Source organism: Priapulus caudatus, unplaced genomic scaffold, assembly GCF_000485595.1.
Source record: "Priapulus caudatus unplaced genomic scaffold, Priapulus_caudatus-5.0.1 Scaffold120, whole genome shotgun sequence".
Taxonomy (NCBI): Eukaryota; Metazoa; Priapulida; class Priapulimorpha; order Priapulimorphida; family Priapulidae; genus Priapulus; species Priapulus caudatus.
The window spans coordinates 383,400-404,038 of record NW_014577181.1 but is presented as its reverse complement, the minus strand read 5'-3'; the positions used below and the strand labels follow the sequence as shown (position 1 = coordinate 404,038).

Genomic DNA, 20,639 nt, shown 5'->3' with positions numbered 1-20,639 from the left:
ATTTAAAATGAAGAGGGGTTATCCTAGCATAGATATATCTATGATAAAATTTCATCATTGGACCTTACTTCAGAAATAGGAAGCAGACCTTGCATGTAAGGTTCCCGCTGCATATCCCATTAAGTACAAAATCAGGCTACGTTACTGTTTTATATGTTTCACTGTTTTATCTCCCGAGAATAATACTATTTTGCAAACATTATAGCCTCGTCTACACGACGAGTTAAGCTAACTCGAGTTAAGCGTTAACTCGAGTTAGCGATTATGTAGCGTCTACACGACAACACCCGATAGCGATTATTACCGATTTATTATGCATGCGTGCGTGCGTGTGTATGTAAACGTGCGTGCGTGTGTGCGTGTGTATGTAAACGTGCGTGCGTGTGTGCGTGTGTGCGTGCGTGTGCACGTATACGTGCGTGCGTACGTGTGTACGTACACGTGCGTTTGTGCGTGCGTGCGTGCGTGTGCACGTACACGTGAGTGCATGCGTGAGTGCGTACATGTGCGTGCATGTGTGCGTGCGTACATGTGCACGTACACGTGCGTGCATGAGTGTGTGCGTGCGTGTGCAAGTACACGTGCGTGCGTGCGCGCGTGCGCAGATACACGTTCGTGCGTTCGTGCGTGCGTGCGTGTGCACGTACACGTGCGTGCATGCGTGAGTGCGTACATGTGCGTGCATGTGTGCGCGTGTGCGTGCGTGTGCAAGTACACGTGCGTGCGTGTGTGTGCACGTACACGTGCGTGCATGCGTCCGTGCGTGCATGTGCACATACACGTGCGTGCGTGCGCTCGTGTGCAGGTACACGTTCGTGCGTGCGTGCGTGCGTGTGCACGTACACGTGCGTGCATGCGTGCGTGCGTGTGCACGCACATGTGCGTGCTTGCGTGAGTGCGTGCGTGTGCACGTACACGTGCGTGCATGCGTGCGTGCGTGCGTCCGTGTGGTGCACGTACACGTGCGTGCGTGCGTGTGCATGTACACGTGCGTGCATGAGTGTGTGCGTGCGTGTGCAAGTACACGTGCGTGCGTACGCGCATGTGCAGGTACACGTTCGTGCGTGCGTGCGTGCGTTCGCGCGTGTGCATGTGCACGTAGGCGTGCGTGCGTGCATGCGTGTGCACGTACACGTGCGTGCGTGCTGCGTGTGCACGTACACGTGCGTGCATGAGTGTGTGCGTGCGTGTGCAAGTACGCGTGCGTGCGTGCGTGCGTGTGTACGTACATCGTACTAGTGCTGCCGCCTATCGTGGAGGTTAAGCTAACTCGAGTTAAGCGTCTACACGGGCCTTAACTCGAGTTAAGGTTCGTCGTGTAGACGTAGCTTATGAACTTAAAATGAAGAGGGGTTATCCTAGCATAGATCTATATGATAGCATTTCATCATTAGACCTCACTTCAGAAATAGGAAGCAGACCTTGCATGTAAGGTTCCCGCTGCATATCCCATTAAGTACAAAATCTGGCTACGTTACTGTTTTAGCGCATGCGCAATATCTCACCAGCGGAGTTTTATTTTGTAATGAAAACGCATTTAGTATGGTCAGGGGATATCTCAACATATAGGTTTCTGTAATGAAATCTTATCAGTTGACCGGTGTTTATAGTTAGGAAAGCGCCCTAGCCTGTAGGGTGCAAAACGCCTACTTTATCCCAGCCCGCCCTTCCCTTTGTATCCATTGTCGCACGCTCAGCCTCCTCCTTCCACCGCCCCTCGGCTGTCTTCCCTGCAACCTTCTTTCAGTTTCCTACCACTCTCCCCCTCAGCAAGCTATATTTACGTACATTTCTTTTGGCCGTACTGCACGTCTGAAGCTATGCTCGTGCATGCGCAGTATCTCCCGAGAATAAGAATATTTTGCAAACATTATGAATTTAAAATGGAGAGGGGTTATCCCAGCATAGATTTCTATAATAGCATTCCATCATTAGACCTTACTTCAGAAATAGGAAGCAGACCTTGCATGTAATGTCCCCGCTGCATACCCCATTAAGTACAAAATCTGGCTACGTTACTGTTTTAGCACATGCGCAATATCTAACCAGAGGAGTTACATTTTGTGATGAAAACGCATTTAGTATGGTCAGGGGATATCTCAACATAGGTTTCTGTAATAAATTCTTATCAGTAGACCTGCGTTTATAGTTAGGCGAGCGCCCTAGCCTGTATAGGGTGCAAAACTCCTACTTTATCCCCGCCGCTCTTTCCTTTGTATCCATTGTCGCACGCTCAGCCTCTTTCTCCTTCCACCGCCCCTTGGCTGTCTTCTCTGCCAGCTTCCCTCAGTTTCCCACCCCACTCTCTCAGCAAGCTATATTTACGTACTTTTCCTTTGGCCGTATACTGCACGTCCGAAACGGTGCCCGCGCATGCGTAATATCTCCCGAGAAGAAGAATATTTTGCAAACATTATGAATTTAAAATGAAGAAGGGTTATCCTAGCATAGATCTATATGATAAAATTTTATCAGTAGACCTCACTTCAGAAATAGGAAGCAGACCTTGCATGTAAGGTTCCCGCTGCATATCCCATTAAGTACAAAACTGGCTACGTTACTATTTTAGCGCATGCGCAATATCTAACCAGAGGAGTTTCATTTTGCGATGAAAGCGCATTTAGTATGGTCAGGGGATATCTCAACATAGGTTTCTGCAATAAATTCTTATCAGTAGACCTGCGCTTATAGTTAGGCGAGCGCCCTAACCTGTAGGGTGCAAAACTCCTACTTTATCCCCTCCGCCCTTCCCTTTGTATCCATTGTCGCACGCTCATCCTCCTTCTCCTTCCACCGCCCCTCGGCTGTCATCCCTGCCACCTTCTCTCAGTTTGCGACCACTCTCCCAGTCTCCCCCTCAGCAAGCTATATTTACGTACATTTCCTTTGGACGTACTGCACGTCTGAAACGGTGCTCGCGCATGCGCAGTATCTCCCGAGAAGAAGAATATTTCGGCAAACATTATGAATTTAAAATGAAGAGGCCGTCCCGCATTTATTTTAAAAATGGATTTGCGTCCCTGCACGAATGTACGCACGCACACACGCACGCACGCACGCACGCAATAAATGATTAGGTAATAAACATAATAATATTACAGAAAACCCCATCTCAATTACCAAAATTATTTACATTCTAGAATATAATTATATATATATATATATATATATATATCTATTTGTAAAAATACACATTTCTTTTCATGGTTATAATAGATAGCCACATATTACACAAGTATTACACCGTGAAATATGAAAATTATATAATAAAATAATAAATTCATGCTTGTCTTTGAAGCCCATCAGATCATAGATTTAAACCAATAGATAGTGACAACACAACTTTGTACAGCAGAGCACATAGGTTCAGCAGAGAACAGCTGAAACATGCAATTAATATTGGTTACTACTGGCAAGACAATATTTAGTGCGAGCCATTTTTATATAGATTACTATGACATAAATGAAGTAATAGCAACGTGGTATAGATTGAGTAGATGCTCCTCATAACACTGACCATTTAATTGCCATTGCTAATATCGCTGACAGCACTTTCCAATCCCTTTTTAGCCCAAGAACAATTTCTTAGTATGTTTATTTTAGAAATTACAAACAGGGTATTCCTATCTGAACAGCTAGCAGCAATTAACATAAGAAAATGATTCCCATGCCCAAATCATAAAAAAACAATGCAGATAATAATCTAATGCCTATCAGATAATATACATCTAGTGCAGTTTATAATGTTAAAAATATAATTTCAATTGATGGCAAATATAGCAAAACCAGAGTTAATAATCTGCTAGATAGCTTTGTTCATAACATGCAAGGCTCTCATTGAAATAATTCCAGTGATAAATTTAAGGTCAACAATTCAAATCTACGGTTGCAATTTTCATCCTTGAAAAGTACAAACTTAATAACTAACATAAATATAAATGGGTACAATAATTTTTGTAGAGACCCACAACTAATTAGCAAGTATATTCTCTATTACAAAGCATGTAGTTTACATGATGGATCATGCAAATTGGTAGTGGATCCCATCTTTCTCCAAGTCAGCAGTCAGATGAATGTATTAGGATGACAAACCAACTAAAGCATCCATTTCTTTGCTGCATGTGCCATAAAATCCCATGAATACGCCTTCAGATACAAGATCAGGAAGCATACCTGTAGTAGAAAAGAGCACACCACATTCTGTATTTTTTATATACCAGTCCACATCAAGACCCCTACAAATGTCACTCACCATCAAACCTAAATTATTGCATACCACACAGCTAGGAAATGCCACCACCGTCTCTTTGCCAATGTTTCTACTCCTTACTAACATGTAAATGAATCTTTGGTGGACGTTAAAGTACAGACATGTTTGGGTAGCAGTAAAATATTTTCCCACAACCAATTACTGACTGTGCTAACTGACAGTACAGTATATATGTGCCTGAATTGGGGTATACACTACCAACTTTTAGTTGAAACTATTAATTCACACTTCCCAACTATTTATCGGCACACGTGCTATTATCTGGCGCGAATTATACATGCATGAACGCATATCAATCACCCCACTTGTAAGCTCAAGTTGAAAGGTTGACCGTTTCACAGTCGATAGTGTAAATGCGCTGAGCATTTGATAGAAAGGTTTATAGCACGTGAAAAAGTTTATCAACTCGTCAACTTTTCAATTGCAACTACAAGTTGATAGTGTAAACCCAGCTATACTCTGCACTGCATTATTTAACACAGAAAAAGTATACATCCAAAACAAAATGTGTGACATCCATGCTAGGAAAGCGAAAGACGATCAATTGACCAATTTTCCTAATTAGTTTTATGTCTACCTTGGATATATTTAGTGCAGCAAGAACTACTTTACAGTGCGCATTTCTAACAGATTAGGTGATCAAGTATGAAAATAGCTCTTGAACACGTGTAATTTTATAAATTACTTTACATACTATTTTATGATTGCCACGTTCATTATTCATTAAGATATATGAAGCCATCAAGGCAATAAAACATACACACGAACGCAATTATTCTAAGTAAATGCTCATTAGACTGTGCAGTGCCATCTATCTGTCCAAAAGCAAATTACCAGTTAATGGTTTGTCCTCTAAGTAAGCATCTTCAGCAAAAGCTAGTACTGGCTGGTGGCTACAGGAATCTCTCCCAATGCAATCGAGCGACCTTACATAATGGAAATGAAGTATACAGTGCAAGCAAAACTTGTATACAAACATAATCTCTAGAAGCAAAACATGCATATTTAATATGCACATAACAGATGAAACAAGCTAGCATAGCAAAATTAATGATGACAAAAATATTATTAAAAACTACAAATTATGCCCACTATTGTATTATCTTGTTGTTAAGATAAGACTCGATCATTCTGGAGTTGCTGTGTAAATTTGACTGTCCACAAAAGCATGACATGCTTTTCTCTGATGTAAACATTGGAGCTGAAAGCAGCTTATATTACACGTTGTGTCTATCTGATAAAAACATTTTCAGGCACAAAATGCATGCATAGAACACTACTTTGATTCGTCTATTGATGGACTTTGGAAGAAAGCAGCCTCAAACATCAGTATTTATTCAAGCCTTAGTCAGTGAATATTCTCTTGGTTCAATTGCAGGTTCAGGCTCTTAACCTCATCTGGTATAGCCTTGGCAAATAGCCACCATGTATCATGAGGTTGAGTAATTGTCGTAATACAACACTAATCATGAAACGCATTCACTCATGCATTTAAAGGCATAATAAGCCCATTGCTTATGAAATGTTGACGAATGCTAGAGTAACTGGCACCTTTTGTAGTTAATAAGTACATAACCTTACATCCAAACGAGTATTAGTTTGTCCAATAATACTGCTGGTTACTAAGAAATGTCTAATTGAAATCCGCAGTCCAAAAATCAGTTGTTTACAGTTTCAAACCGCTGCCGGCGAAGCAGGTGTGATACAGATTTATAGTGCACCGGACATTTTCGCACGCATGCTCGGCCGTACGCAATGCTATCATCAGTGATTTCGTAAACATGGACGCTCGTGATAAGGAACTTTTTGTCAGGGCTGTCCTCGTGCGTCCGTGATTAGTACGTGTGTTTTACTCCATTTCCATGTTTAGTCCGTGGCTGTGGTTACACCGCTGACACCTCCATTTCATCTGGCGTCCAAAACATACGGGCTGCACAAATGTTTACGTCATCACTCGACTCCTGGATGACATTTACGGCACGTAAATGATACGTTGATACATATCAACAACCGATCTCAAGTCTTGTTTGTAGTCTAACCAGCAGTGATATTGGACAAACTAATATGCGTTTGTAGGGGTGTAACGATATACCGGTATATCGGTATATTGCAATATATTTTGAAAACTCGATATATCGCGATACAACTTCCGGATATCGATATTTTACGATACGGTGGTATAACAAGAAATAAATTACTTGACACTTGCCTTTATGTCTATATTGTTAATGGGCTCGAAAATTATGCACTGGCGGTGTATATATTACGAAAGCACAATGCGTGCACGACGCATACAGTATTACTGGTAAGCGGCCACTGCATGGAGCACTGCGCGGTACTACTGCGCGGGCAGAGTGGGGCAGACGTGTGCGCGAGGCACAGAGCACGGCAACTAGGGAGTCTATATATAGCCTATGCTCACCTGAGTGCCCGCGCGCGCGCGATACAAGCTGAAGCGAGCACCCACTGTTTCAGTTTCAGTATCCAGTATTAGCCAATTATGCAGCAGGGGTATTGTGTATTCCAGCTACGTCAGTGCCTTCCGAGAGGGTATTCAGTACAGCGGGTGACATTGTTACGGCACAGAGGGCTGCACTGTCAGCGGAAAACATTGCCGTGCTTCTGTTTCTCAAGAAAAACATGAGAAATTAAATCATGTCATATAATACAATATATGATGATTTTAAAACCATCAAATTGTTACTATATCATGCATGGTATACACTTCCCAATACGTATTGGAAAATATTGCAATACGGTTTTGTCGTATTGCAATATATTGCAATACGGTTTTTGGTCGCAATACTCATCCCTATGCGTTTGGCTATAAAGTTATACACGTGTACTTATTAACTACACAAGGTGCCATGCAGTTACTCTAGCATTCGTCAACATTGCATAATCAATGGGCTTATTATGCCTTTAAAGGTAAAACTGATGTGTTGAATTAAATTCAAAGCCACAATCAAGGTTTTACCCGAGTGAAAAGTTACTTAAAACACATCCCATTCTCCTTAAAATTGTGATGAATGCATATTTTCAACATTATAGCTACATTACTAGACTTAAGTTATGAGAGTAAAATTTCCTGTCTTTTAATGACATGAGAAGGTGGATGAAAGAAGATGTTCACCTTGCTACGAATCCCCCTACCATTACTAAGAGTATTACAATGTCATGAGCCATCTGAAATTTCTGAGTTTCTTCACTCACTCATAGCTTCCACAGCTGTCATCAAACCGGATGTCACCAATTTCAAGAAAACTGAGCAGTGATTTTGGAAGCACGTTGCTTTTCACAACAGCCTGTAAAAGTGTATGATAAAACTGTAAGTCACAAGATGAGCTAATATACATTTGAAAGTGCTATAACACCTTAACAATTATTGTCATTGGAGAAGGTTTCATACTGCAATGATGATTATAAAAATTGATTCAATTTACAAATCATTATTATAGCTTGTTTTCTAGAACAACACAGCATAATTAATTGAGAAATCAATAATATCTACAAATTTTTTCACTATGGATTAGCATGACACAAGAGGGAAAAGTGTTAATCTAAGAGTTACGTAGCTCGCATAGAACTGCACTATTATCACTTTGTGATCACAATTTTGTGACAATATATATGTTCACATTCTAAACAACATATATGTTATCACCTTTACCACATTTATTAGGCATACATATATGTATTTACTGTGTAACTGATTCATAAGTAGCAAGTGTATGGCGAGTGCAAGAGCAGTTATAGAGAGTAAAACTATATATCCGACAATCATTTGCCTGTAATATAAATCTCACACACGCTGTGGCGCATGCCCCATCTTCACTAACATCCTTGTATACCTGCAAGTATGCCTCTATGCTTTGTCGGCGCTGTTCTATAATTTTATAGCTCCAGTTTCTAACTTTCTTTGGTGGAAATTCAGGTGTATTGATGGTCTTGCGTAACTGCAAGGAAAATGTAGTTATGAAAAATTGCACCAAATATTGCATTAGGAGCATATGACTGCATATCTAGTACAATCTTCTCTCTTCTGATTCAGTTTATAAATTTCAGAGAAATTAAATACCTGTTTGTGTAAAGCCAAGAGCTCACTATATCTTTTTTCTACAATGTTGCAATGGCCTGATACATACACTTCAATGACAAATACCTAGAAAATAGAAAATATCGGAAGCACATTACATTAACTAATAGATTTAATGTAGTGATTATATATAATGATTACAACAATTCAAGAGTTATGAACCAAACATTCAAGACCCCACCAAACCACTTCTGCCAGTTGAATATCATAAAATGCCATGTTCATGTCATATTCTAAAGTAGTCATTGTTATATATGTGCACTATCGTCGTTTAGCCTTGAAAAGCATTGATGAACTGACCGTGTAACCTCTCCCTTCAGGCTCTCTGTGTACTTGTTGGAAACTCGGAATAAATACTCTGATCATCTTGTACAGTAACCAACACTGGGCTGGACCCCTGGCTGTGTCAATGGATTAATACTGTAACAAAATAAAATACACAATTGAATATATCTACAATTAGAGAGAAAAAACAATAAAAATGCCAGAAGTATAATTGTCACCTAGAGTGCATATTATTTGCACATTACTATCTTAGGGTGACAGGCAGGGCATCTTATCAGGAGTGAAAATACATATATATTTTGATGTTATGTCCTCCTGACAGTCACATGATTAATTAGTGTGAGCAGCAACAGACATAAAATAATTAGTTCATTCTGTATAGCACTATACCATATATAATTATATAACTGATGAAAATATTGGTGTATAACACCAAACTCCGAGAGGCAATTTCAAAGTAAAAAAGCTTGTCCACCATAAGAAGACACCACATCCTACATGGTTATGTACCTAGTTACCACACAGTTAATTATTATAGCATGCTTCCTATTTCAGAATGCTTTTTCTTGATATACCTCCAGGTTGCTTCTGCTCACTATAAAATTTCTCAATCTTTATGCCCTATATATATCGTGACTATTTTTCCAACTATATATTACCTCTAAAGTTTAAATATGCTATTTAGTGTTGCTTTGATGAAAAATATACATGAATTTTAATCTGAACATAAAGTGCTTTACTCCGACACTGCATATAACTTTTATTTTTTATGACAAACCATGAGCAACTACAAAAAATTTGCAAGCAAGGTTTTTAATTGTGATTAGTAAGTATTGATATGATGTGTAATTATCATCTATTGGCCTGTAGGAAAGATGGTGTATACCTCCAGAGATGCACCACCTGAGCGTTGCAATTGTTGTTAATCTACATAAATATGTTGCCATTTTCCCTAAATTTATATCTTTAAAACAAAACAGTTAGTAACCATGTATCATGTAGAGACCAATCTATCCAATATCATAAATATTATGGTTCGTGTAAAATACGTGATACATACTAAACAAAATTCCAAACTCACTCTCCAAGAACGTTGGGCCACATGATCATCATAACAGGATGCGAAATTAACGGGAGTCCAGAGTCAAATACTCCCAGATTTACTGTCGGACTCCCTGATTTGACATATGCAGGAGTCCGTGTGACTCCCTAAAAATTCTGCCATACTAACTATAGTTCGTTCCAGAGCACGGCCTCGCTGAATTACCGTATATTTTCAGCAAATGTCCAAAGAAAATTTGGCAGACGTGCAACTGCATGAATCTTCAAAATAAGCACATGCGTATATAATTATTGTTAATATCTTTAATTTTGAACTGCAGACTGCGTACTCCCTCATTTTGCCGCAGACTCCCTCTTTTTGAGGGCAGGGAGTTCGTTGGACTCGCTTGTTCAAAAGTTAATTTCTACCCCTGCATAATGTGCCTATTTGGTGGCAATCAATGCAAAAAGCACCAAGTTTTCTGCACATGCAAAGTCACTAACGAGCAATTAAACAAACTCACTTCAAAATATATCATGAATGACAGCAGATACTTGCAAAACTGTTATAGTGCTGCATGCTAGTAAAAGGAAACGATAACTGTAAGTTTAATGGAAATTTTGAGTTAAGGTAAGCTAAAATTGTGCTATTTAAAAATTGTGGTTCAATATTTACTAGAAATGTTTAAATTATAAAACGGTGGATGATTGTTTGTTTGCAACACGGGTGGCACCACTACATATGTATCCACTTACATAGTTGTTAGACTACACAACTTTTCAGCCATAGACTACAGGTCGTGGAATTCCTTCTTCATTAGCAGAAGGATGATCTAAGATATATAGTATACCCTGTATAGACTGCAAATTTGATACCACAACAAAGTAGTCCGGGCCAGGCGCGCGTCAAATTTTTGCAGTGTGTACACGCTATCCCGCTCCAAATACGCGCTGGCCCGCACCAATTTGGCCCCTCGAATGAAGGAGGGCCATGCCCGGGATAACTTGGCCTGGACCAAGTTATCCCGCTCTATATATCTGTATGCACTCCGGTGCCTACAGCGCGCCACTCTGCTTTTTAACCTATACACAAATGACCAGCCAGTACACCCAAACACCAGAAGTTTCCTTTATGCAGATGACCTCTGCATTAATTGCTTCACAGAAACAGTCCTTTGAAGAAGCCGAACGGTCCATCACCGATGCTCTCGCAGGCCTAACCACTTACTACACTGCAAACCATCTATGAGCCAATCCCAGGAAAATACAAATTTGCCTTCCACCTAAAGAACAGGGATGCGAATCGCCAACTGAAAGAGTGAAAGTCAAATGGAAATATGAGAAATGCTTGACACATACCTACAGCCCAGTCTACCCAGGTGTTACTTTAAACCTCTCTCTAATTTACAAGGATCACATCATCAAGACAAAGGCCAAGGTGGGTGCCAAAAATAGTATTCTGAAGAAGCTGGCCACTACAAAATGGGGAACAGACGCCGGATCAATTAGAACCACTGCTATCGCCCTGTGCTACTCTGCCGCTGAGTATGCGTGCCCTGTCTGCAGTAGGTCACCCCATGATGCAAAAATTGACCCGGTTCTGAACACTGCCTGCAGAGCCATTTCTGGCTGTTTGAGACCAACCAGAGTAGATAACCTCTACCTGCTCTGTGGCATTGCTCCTCCACACGTTAGACGAATGGCTTCATCCCAACTGGAGAAATTTAGGGAACTACCTGAATAACCAAGAATATTACCATTGCCACCCCCTCTTCCAGCATGAATTTGAAACAGTACAGAAGTGACTAAAGTCCAGGCACAGTTTCATCCACGCGGTTCAACCCCTGGATGGCAACCTCCAAAACTACAGGATTGCCCTATAGTCAAAGCAGCTTCAGACAAGCCAACATAAGCTTTCACTCGATCAGCCCCCAGGAACCCCTCCCACCTGGCCGACGTGGCTATGCCTAAATCACCTTGACAGGAGTTGGTCGTTGCAGGGTGCACTCATGCAGAAATGGAGATACATTGAAGATGGCCCAATCGAATGTGACTGCGGAGAGGACCAGACCATAGGACATCTCCTGGAATGCCCCCTATTACCGCTCAAGGAGTCGTTGTCGTATCAGGTACTACAGATATGTACCCGAGGTACATATATGTATACACAAAGTGTACCAGACTTGTACTACAGAAGTGTACCCTAACCCTAACACTGACCCTAACCCTAAACCTAAACATACCTCATATAAAAATATAAACATAATACTAAACAACCTAAAACTACCTCGGGTACATATATCTGTAGTACCTGATATGACAACGACCCCATCTGCACTATTACCAGAGCCCTGTACTAGCCCTGGAGACCTTGATGGTTTCAACCACCGTGCCAGGTCCTGTGTGCTGCAGTGGCTAGGTCGAGTGTAGTGTAGTGACACGAGAAGAAGACAAGACAAATACGGCGGACCCGTCACCATAACCACGTGACTAACTGACTTGGATAAATGGCACAATTTCTCAAAAAGGCCAATGCCAATGGTACTTTTCATGATTTCTAGCTGTCTACATGGCAATGGCATCTAGCTTACGTGTATAATCATGCAGATTAGTACACTCAATGCCTTTTTCAGAGACGAAGTGAAGCAACCGTGAACAATTTTCATAAGGCTATAACAAAATTTATTATATACCAGGTAGTGTAAATCTAAATGTTGTGTACCTCATCATGCGTGTTTTCGCCTTGGGGATTGACATGAAATTTTAGAATGATGACCTAAAGAGGTGGTTCTTAACCTTTTTTTGAGTCATGGACCCCTTTCCGAATCTGGTGAATGCTAGCCTTCCCCAAAAATGCACATAACTCATAAGCACATAATGATAAACAAAGTTTTGCATCTGTCTGGTTCACGGACCCCCTGAAGTCCATACACGGACCCCAACTGGGTCCATGGACCAAGAACCCCTGATCCTAAACTTCAAAGCCTTTTGTGCCATACTATAACTTCACACGTGGGATGACCCTATGGCCATGGTATAACATCAAACATGGCAAATGCGACGCTCTCAGTCTGCCTGCTCCCGAAACAACACAAATAACTGGTCTCGTGTTAGTTTAGTAGGCTACTACTAGTACTACTACTACTACTACTACTTGACCTTGTACTACTAGTATAGCCCGCGTAGGGCCTACAGTTGCCGCAGGCCGTGTACAAATATATAATTACCTCTTCATTCCGCGAAGAACTCTCAATATTATAACGAGAACTTTCTGACATGGTTTGGACTGACTACCGACTAGTCAAACTGTATTCGTACTTCGCCGTTCACGCCGCACGCGTACACCTACAGTATGTGCGAGGGTTGCCTGGGGCCCGGGAAATGACCCATGCTGCGATTTCTATGGACCCATGTACTCTCCTAACGCATGCGCACAGCATAGCTATCACCCATAATACTTATTGGGTAAATTGCTATGAGAAACTAAATGTGAGCATCCTAAGCATGCCAAGAGCGCATCCGTGCAGCATTGGCTCAGATCAATTTTCCATAGATTCAGTGGATTCAGCCCTTCGAGTTCCCTGAAGGTGGGGTAAGGGATTTACGTCACCATCCGTATCAACGAATGATTATTCTCGTTACAAAACGCCACCATCTTGGATTCTACCACCGCACCCAGGAATTTTGCATGTATTTTATTTCAAAATGAATTTCTTATTGTGAAACGTGAAAGTTTCAGTACACAAATGGAGTTAGAAAATATTGTGGCCAACACAGTATATCTTAAAGCAAGAGAAGGTAAGTTTGAATAGTCTGCAGACAGTAAGTAATGTTTCGCCGACAGTCACCGAGTCGGTACGGTGCGCAATGTCAGTGGGGATGTAGGATATGTATTACTATTAACTCCAATAAATTTACGTTTAGCGAGAAGAGTTGTTAATGAGATGTAACTGTATATTGCATAGGTCACAGGTTACCGTTGATCGTGACGAACTCTGCACACCCAATGGTGTAATGTATAAATAACGCAGTGGCTGGAGGTACGGCAGCCGTCGTTCGTTGAAGCCCGTTTTTGGCCTGAGGGTTAGGGTTAGGGTTAGTATGCCGCATTGGGAAGGGCTTGCATTGTAGAGTAAAGTAGTTGGGTAAAATATGTACGTTTTAACTTGGTATATATATACTGATTCACCTTACACCTATGCACAAGTTAAAGAAAGATTTCGGCCATCGTTTCTTGGGTACAAGTAGTGTTTACACACCCATGTCGTGAGTTTGGTTAAGGTTAGGGTTAGGGTTTTTAAACCTGGGGTTGTCAAATAGGAATGGGCCGTTTCTTGTGGCCAATAGCATATATCACATCCTCTTAAATCTTATCCGGCAGCATGGTGGCAGAGTATGCAGTTTATGCATAGGTATGAATTTATTGGGTGAAAAATGCTAAGCTAATCCATTTTTGCTCCACAATTTTATTCATTATTTTCAACATTAAAGGCCTGCCACATGCACAGAAAATGAAGTTCATCGGCAGTTTAATAACAAGTGGCGTAGTTTAGTATGTAGATTGTGTGCAGGATCTAACACACTTCCCATTTATTTCATAATAAACACATTTATGATAAAAAAGTTAACGATGACTCGAAGTCTGTACCAGTACAATGCTATCTACTTATACATGTATACATTGAGCTACAGCTCGTGTGCAGGTTGCTCCCTGTTAGTACGTATTTGCATATATTATATAGGTCTAGTTGCAGTTTATGCAATCAGCAGTGTAAAGATTAATTGTTGATTATACAGTAATTATTTAACTTTATGCATCTGGTTGTAAAATATACTCTAGTTCTAACTGTATGAAATTTTGAATCAGTTCGTAGAGCTCATCCATGTGTGCAATTAATTTTGTTCCGGGCAGTTCTCTTGACGCTTGCTGCATGCGTGCCAACTGAGAAATCTTTCTTTATCCACCAACAGGTGGTGCATTAGTCAATACATGGCTGTCCCTGTATCACAATGTAACAATACGGTAGCATGTGTTGTATGTATTTTGTTCTGTTAGTGCACTATTATCATAATTGCACAGGATAGTAGCAGTCCTCGCCAAAAGACAAAATCCTTTACTGGACATTCGGTCCAGTAAAAAATAGATTTTTACCAGACCGAATGATATGTTACTGGACCAAAAAAATATTGAAACATTAAAACACATTCACATCTCTGTTGCTTTTCGTTTGTGGACATATCTAACATATATGCTTTCCTGCTCATCACCAGCTATGTCTGTTGACCCGTCCATGATAAAACTGAAAAAGCTAGCATCGTTTATTTTTTCATCCATTTCGTGATGCGTACAATCAGCAATGCATTCGATAATGCCAGCTTTGTCATTAATGTAGGTTTCACCTATTTCTAGGCCTTTGGCCTTGTCCAGTTGTGTGATCCAGGTATAATCAGTGATAGTAATATAAACTTCCCATGATAGTTCACACACACGTCGCATGTCATCATTTTCTTATCTTTTATCATATAACAGCCAATCTCTTCCTATCGCTTTCCCACACCATCGATTAATTTGGTACACGCGTATATAAGATAGCCATAGGCAGGGATATTAGGGTTAGGCATAGTGTGTGGTACTGACGTACCCGTAGCCTCTGCGTAATTAGTTGGTGTAATGTTACCTGACACACGGTCTGGTAAAGCCAAATTTCTTGTCGGACTCGTGCAAAAATCACCGGTTTTGTCCGACGGTCCGACGCTTTTGGCGAAGACTGTAGTAGTGCCGAGTGTCAAGCATTAATAAGTTGAGAAAGTATCAGTGTATGATGTATCCTTGCGTTATTCCCAGCAAAACATTAGTAGCTGGTTTATTAGTTGGTTGCTTAATTGTTAGTGCTACTCAACGTTCTTAACATATCCAGGTATTAGTAAAAGAATTCAGCAATGGTATAATCTTCCAAGCATAATTGTAGTGTTAATTAGTGATGGGAATCGGCTGGAATTTCATAATCGATTATCGGTTTCCCTTAACCGATCGATTATCGATCATAATCGGATAATCGGTTAATAATAGCATAGATTTAATTTAATCTTACTTTGTATATATACAATTATACATAGCATTCAATATTATCATGTTTTATGATCATGTAGGCCTATTAACTCTGTGAAGGTTGCTGTATGTATATCAATGTCTGTTCCTATACAGTATTTAATCAATTTAAAAAGAAATGGTTTAAATGCCTTTATTAAAACATTAAAAGTTTTAAACAAACATGATCAAGACATGTTCTTTATTATAGTAAGTAAGTTGTTTGTGTTCTAATAGTGTAGGCTGTGTAGCCGAGTTAATGTCCTGCCAATGGAATATCCTCTCCAACATAATGTAACAAACAATACGGAGAGTAGAATCTCATCTACGGATAACATCTGTGGGACAGTGTCAAACCAAAACAAAGACACTGTCCAATTTGTCCATGTCTATAAGTACACTAGTTCCGCTCTGCAATCAGACAGGACCTATGTTAACAGTGATTCATGAAGGTATCCTCTGGACTACACACTGATGCACTTCTACTTCGCTACCAATACATGTCCATGTTGCGATTTAATATTTTAAAATAAAAAATAATCGATTATAATCGATCATCGGGACATCACTAACTAGTGTTAAAATAGCATGAAATACATACTTGTATGTTATTCACTGTTTGTGTACATCAAACAGCTGGTGATCAGTTTGTGGTGTGTGTATAATGGCTTTCACCCTTGTCATCTTTATAAATTATATAAGTGCCTTCTAATGAAGACTGATTTACATTTTAAAATGGAATTTTGTTTGAACTGTCATGTCCTGATAACTTTTTTTCTTGATTTAACATCTATTGTGACTAATTCAGTGCATTCAATTACATGCTCCTGTAGACCAGGGGCCCGTTGTCAGAAACAAAATTAGTCTTAACATTAGTCTTAACATTAACTTCTACTCGTTAACCGTTGACAGAAACGTCGTAATGTTACGAGAACGAAAAATCCTCGCAAATATTCTCTTAACATTACGAGAGCCCAGACCCTCTCGTAACTTTAATATTAAGTTGAAAATAACACATTTACACTACGAATTACAATTATAGTGATATTATATTTTATAATAATGAATAAAATGTGTGTTTTTCTTGAAAAACACGTCAAAATCATTAATTATCTACCGCTAATAAAACAAAACAATACATTTACAAATGGCGTATGGCATTTGTTCTCTTGTTTTAAAGGAATGCCACGCTTGTCAGTTGTCACGACTCTCGCGTCTCGCGTTACAGTGTGAGAATTTGTCTTGTTGTGCAGAATAAATTCATGACCACGTCGTTTTTCATCAAATATTATTTATATGTGGTTAGCCATCATAATATGCATAAATTACTGTGATGTACAATAAATGTGTATTAATTTGAATTTTGTGATCGATTCTCATCCAATCAGCAGCCTTGTGATGAAGTTCCTGTTATCGTAAGTTTTCTAATAGCTGCGATGTGTTTCTGTCAACGCTACTCTCGTAACATTAACATTAGTCGTAAGTGTTATCTTAGCATTAACATTAGCATTAACTTTACGATGTTTCTGACAACGGGCCCCAGTATAATAAAAACAAACTTCAGTTGCAATAAAATGTATGCAGGCACGTGCATGCGTGCGTGCGTGCGTGCGCAACTTTGGATATATTGAATCTTCACTAATCTTTCACCAATGATTTCATTATTGTTGAAATGGAGGCACTAGGTTTTCGTATTTGAAGATGTTGTCACCTGCCCTTACACAGTTTGCAGGAACTGCTATAATAAACAGTATGATGTCAGCTATTTGTGTTTGTTACATATTAGCTGGCTGGTGAGCCAAGTTCCATACTGTGTAAAATGTATGTCATCAGTAATGATGTTATTTTGTATACAGGGCTCCCTCTGGATGTTCTAAAGTTTGCGCCAAGACTTGAGGCGCCAAAGTTATTGTTTAGCCACCAATGAAAAACTATAACCACCGTTCACTTTATCGTATGTGCTAAGCAGGGCATAAACAGGTGATGGGTATGGGAAAAGAGGTGTACAAACATATTTTACGGCACGACATTGCAATTTGACGATTTCATTGTTCAAACGTAACTTTGTGAACAGTTAAATCATTCGCCATTTTGTATTCGCCACTTAGCGTAATTATATCGCCACTGTTATTTATTTTTGTCGCATTTTGCAAAGGTGGCGAAAGCCAGCGGTAGCCCTGTATATATATATATATATATATATACCTGTTTAGTTGATGCAGGCTGTAAATGCTAAGTAACTGCTGTTGCCAGCATGCATATAACTGTGTATTAACTGTTATAGTCTGCTATTAGCAGTAGATGCTGTGCTCGATCCAGTTCATATTGCTGTCTGTAGAATCCTACTGGAAATGGAAATTATATATATACATAGAGGTAGTGTTTGTTTTAACATAATTTGGCTAACATTGCAGGTGGTGGAAAACGGAAGGGAAAAAGCAAGAAATGGAAACAGATACTTAAATTTCCACACTTTTCTCAGTGTCAAGATATAAGGAACAAAATAGGTGAGTCTTTATATATGTACTGTATGTTCTGAATTGCAAAGTATAAATCAGACAGCAAAAGTTACTATTATCAGAATTTAATGCTATTAGAAAGTCACTGGAAACTATTGAATATGTCAGAGTTCTACATTAGTAAAGTCGTCACTGAAACTGTCTGGTATTGTTTGGTTCTGAAGAAATACCAACAAGGTAGTGGTGTCTGTATAATATCCAGGTGTGAGTGTGTGCCTGTATATATGTGCACGTGCGTACGTGTGTGTGTGTGTCACACACTCGCACACGGGCACTCACACACAGGCACGCAGACACGCACGTATGGGTACATATATTCACATGAACAAAATTCAGTAAAATTTGAGCAAGATTATTTGCATAATTCTGTTCGTATACACCTTTTTGAAGGTCTTACTTGTTACCCATCCACTTCGCGCCTTATGGCGCATATAGGGCCAACCCTCTTGGTTGGTTTTTGAAGGTGCTGTAACAGCAATTCAAAAGCAAAGAAACAGGGCTTCTCTCCATTCCGATTCAGGATTTCCTATTTTGTTTAGCCAGATGAAATGTTATGGAGTTAAAAATCTTCGTTTGAACAGCTATGGAATTGTACTGTTGAAAACTATGGGTATCGCCTGAAATGCTCTATAGCTTCTTGTCTGCCTTTAGCTGTATGTTATGTAATGAATCAGAGGAATCGATCTAATTATACATCTGGTATGCTTGTAACATAATTTTAATACATAAATCATTTAAATGTGTGGACATTTTAGTATTTAACGTTTACATTTCATGTAATATAATTGTAAAATGACATGTGTCCAAAACTCAAATATGCTAGTTTTTCCTTTGACTTACTCATGCAGTAGGCGGCTATATTTTTACCTATTTTATGATTTTGAAATAGCATGTAAGCATTGGATATACAGGACATTGGGGTTGAATATTTGGCACACGACTGAATTTATGTCCAGTTATATGCTGTATAAAATCACGAAAGTTTTCGGTTATTTTCAAATGTTGTACCCATGTTTTAATAAAAATGCAAAGTAATGTTTGAGAATCACTGGCAATATTCTAGATGTGCACGCCAGTATGCAATCGAATAGCATATGCTCGTGACAAGGGAAAAAATGCCAGGTTGAGGCATCAAATCAGGTTGTCCGCAACAATTTCTGGTTGTCCCAAAAAATATCCCCAAATATCCTATTTTCAATCACATAATAATATGGTATAACTAGAGCACTCGGAGAGCACAGACCTCCGCCAAGGCAGCTGAATTCTCTCCATGCGAAATTTTTTATTAATTAATTAATTAATTAAGTGGAAAAATTAATTAATTAATTAAATAATTAATTGGATCCGGATCACCACCAAAATCTCATCAATTCTAAGTTAGCCCATTTCTGACGCATCCTGAAAATTTTATGACAATCCGTCCATAACTTTTTCAGTTAGGCTTAACCTGTATGATACAGGCGGTTCCGGCGCGGCGGCGGCGGCGGGCCAATCAGCCAATCAGCGAGCATACACAAACCCACAAACCAACACTCAAACACACGCCGGTGAAAACATAACCTCCGCCAAGCCCCTGGCGGAGGTAATAATATCATGTAATAATAATATCAGAAAACACCCAAAAACAGTGGCATAGACAGGATTTTTTAACAAGGGGGGCCAAAAACAGCGAACTGCGCAAAATAGTGGACGACTTAATATTTTAATGGCTCCACCGCCTCCCTCTCCACACCCTACGGCTCCTCTACCTCTCAGCTCTGCAATCTTTGTTTTGGGTGCCATGCGAAAAGGCGACATTTTTGTTCATTGTTCTCTGCTCCCAAGATATGCAATTGTTCAGTGGCGGATCTAGGATTCCAAGGAGGGGGTGTGAAAAACAGGCGGGGGGAGGTATGGGGGTCCTCCCCTTCGAAATTTTGAAAATGTAGATCGCAGGAGATGGTATTTGTGGAACTTTTGAGTACATGTACAGCCTTCATTCTGACTACGACAATTCTCTTTTTTTTTACTCTCGGATCAACATGGATCCCCACTCCCCCCCTCCACTGCCCAAAAACATACAGTTACTGTAGGAGCGATATCATTAAATTTATTTTATTTCAACCTGTAAACTTAATACTTTGCATGAATCAGGACGGTCCTCGTGACTAGTTTTGCATGAGTCTTGACATTAGCAAAAATTTTTGGTTTATAAAAATGCAAGATATCGGGTTTCAGGGTATTCACTCATACGTAATGAATCATACTGCAATAATATTATTATATATATCAATTGGTTCACTTATGATCAGATCATTCAGATGTATAATAATATTATTGCAGTGTGACACTGACTCATAT

The 20,639-nt window shown here is 39.7% G+C and overlaps 2 protein-coding genes across 5 annotated transcripts in view; one reads left to right on the top strand and one right to left on the bottom strand.

The window, feature by feature from the left end:
- Positions 1-3,286: 3,286 nt before the first annotated feature.
- On the bottom strand, positions 3,287-13,088 carry LOC106805606 (sorting nexin-24-like). Of its 3 annotated transcripts, XM_014807275.1 has the most exons (7): positions 12,920-13,074; positions 8,667-8,786; positions 8,349-8,432; positions 8,122-8,226; positions 7,484-7,575; positions 5,105-5,196; positions 3,287-4,173 (listed from the first exon to the last, which is right to left on the bottom strand). In XM_014807275.1, the coding sequence occupies exons 2-7, from the start codon at positions 8,730-8,732 to the stop codon at positions 4,079-4,081; spliced, it is 534 nt and encodes a 177-aa protein (XP_014662761.1). In that variant the 5' UTR covers positions 8,733-8,786; positions 12,920-13,074; the 3' UTR covers positions 3,287-4,078. The 3 variants fall into 3 exon arrangements, with proteins under 3 accessions (XP_014662761.1, XP_014662762.1, XP_014662763.1); XM_014807276.1 differs by lacking the exon at positions 8,349-8,432 and having other exon boundaries at positions 12,920-13,086; XM_014807277.1 differs by lacking the exon at positions 5,105-5,196 and having other exon boundaries at positions 4,073-4,173; positions 12,920-13,088.
- A 251-nt stretch (positions 13,089-13,339) lies between these two features.
- LOC106805605 (G protein-coupled receptor kinase 5-like) overlaps positions 13,340-20,639 on the top strand; it is a 53,405-nt gene continuing 46,105 nt past the window's right edge. For both annotated transcript variants that reach the window (XM_014807273.1, XM_014807274.1), the window contains exons 1-2: positions 13,340-13,490; positions 18,195-18,287. In XM_014807273.1, the coding sequence (XP_014662759.1) occupies positions 13,439-13,490; positions 18,195-18,287 (145 nt within the window). In that variant the 5' untranslated portion in view covers positions 13,340-13,438. The remainder of the gene's footprint in view (positions 13,491-18,194; positions 18,288-20,639) is intronic.

What these genes read in the sequence shown, in the direction of transcription:
- LOC106805606 (XM_014807275.1), bottom strand. Translation starts at nt 8,732, where the DNA reads ATGATCAGAGTATTTATTCCGAGTTTCCAACAAGTACACAGAGAGCCT. An exon ending in GCATAGAGGCATACTTGCAG is followed by an intron (nt 7,576 to 8,121) that starts GTATACAAGGAT and finishes ACACTTTTACAG; the next exon opens with GCTGTTGTGAAAAGCAACGT. An exon ending in AGAGGACAAACCATTAACTG is followed by an intron (nt 4,174 to 5,104) that starts GTAATTTGCTTT and finishes TTTCTACTACAG; the next exon opens with GTATGCTTCCTGATCTTGTA.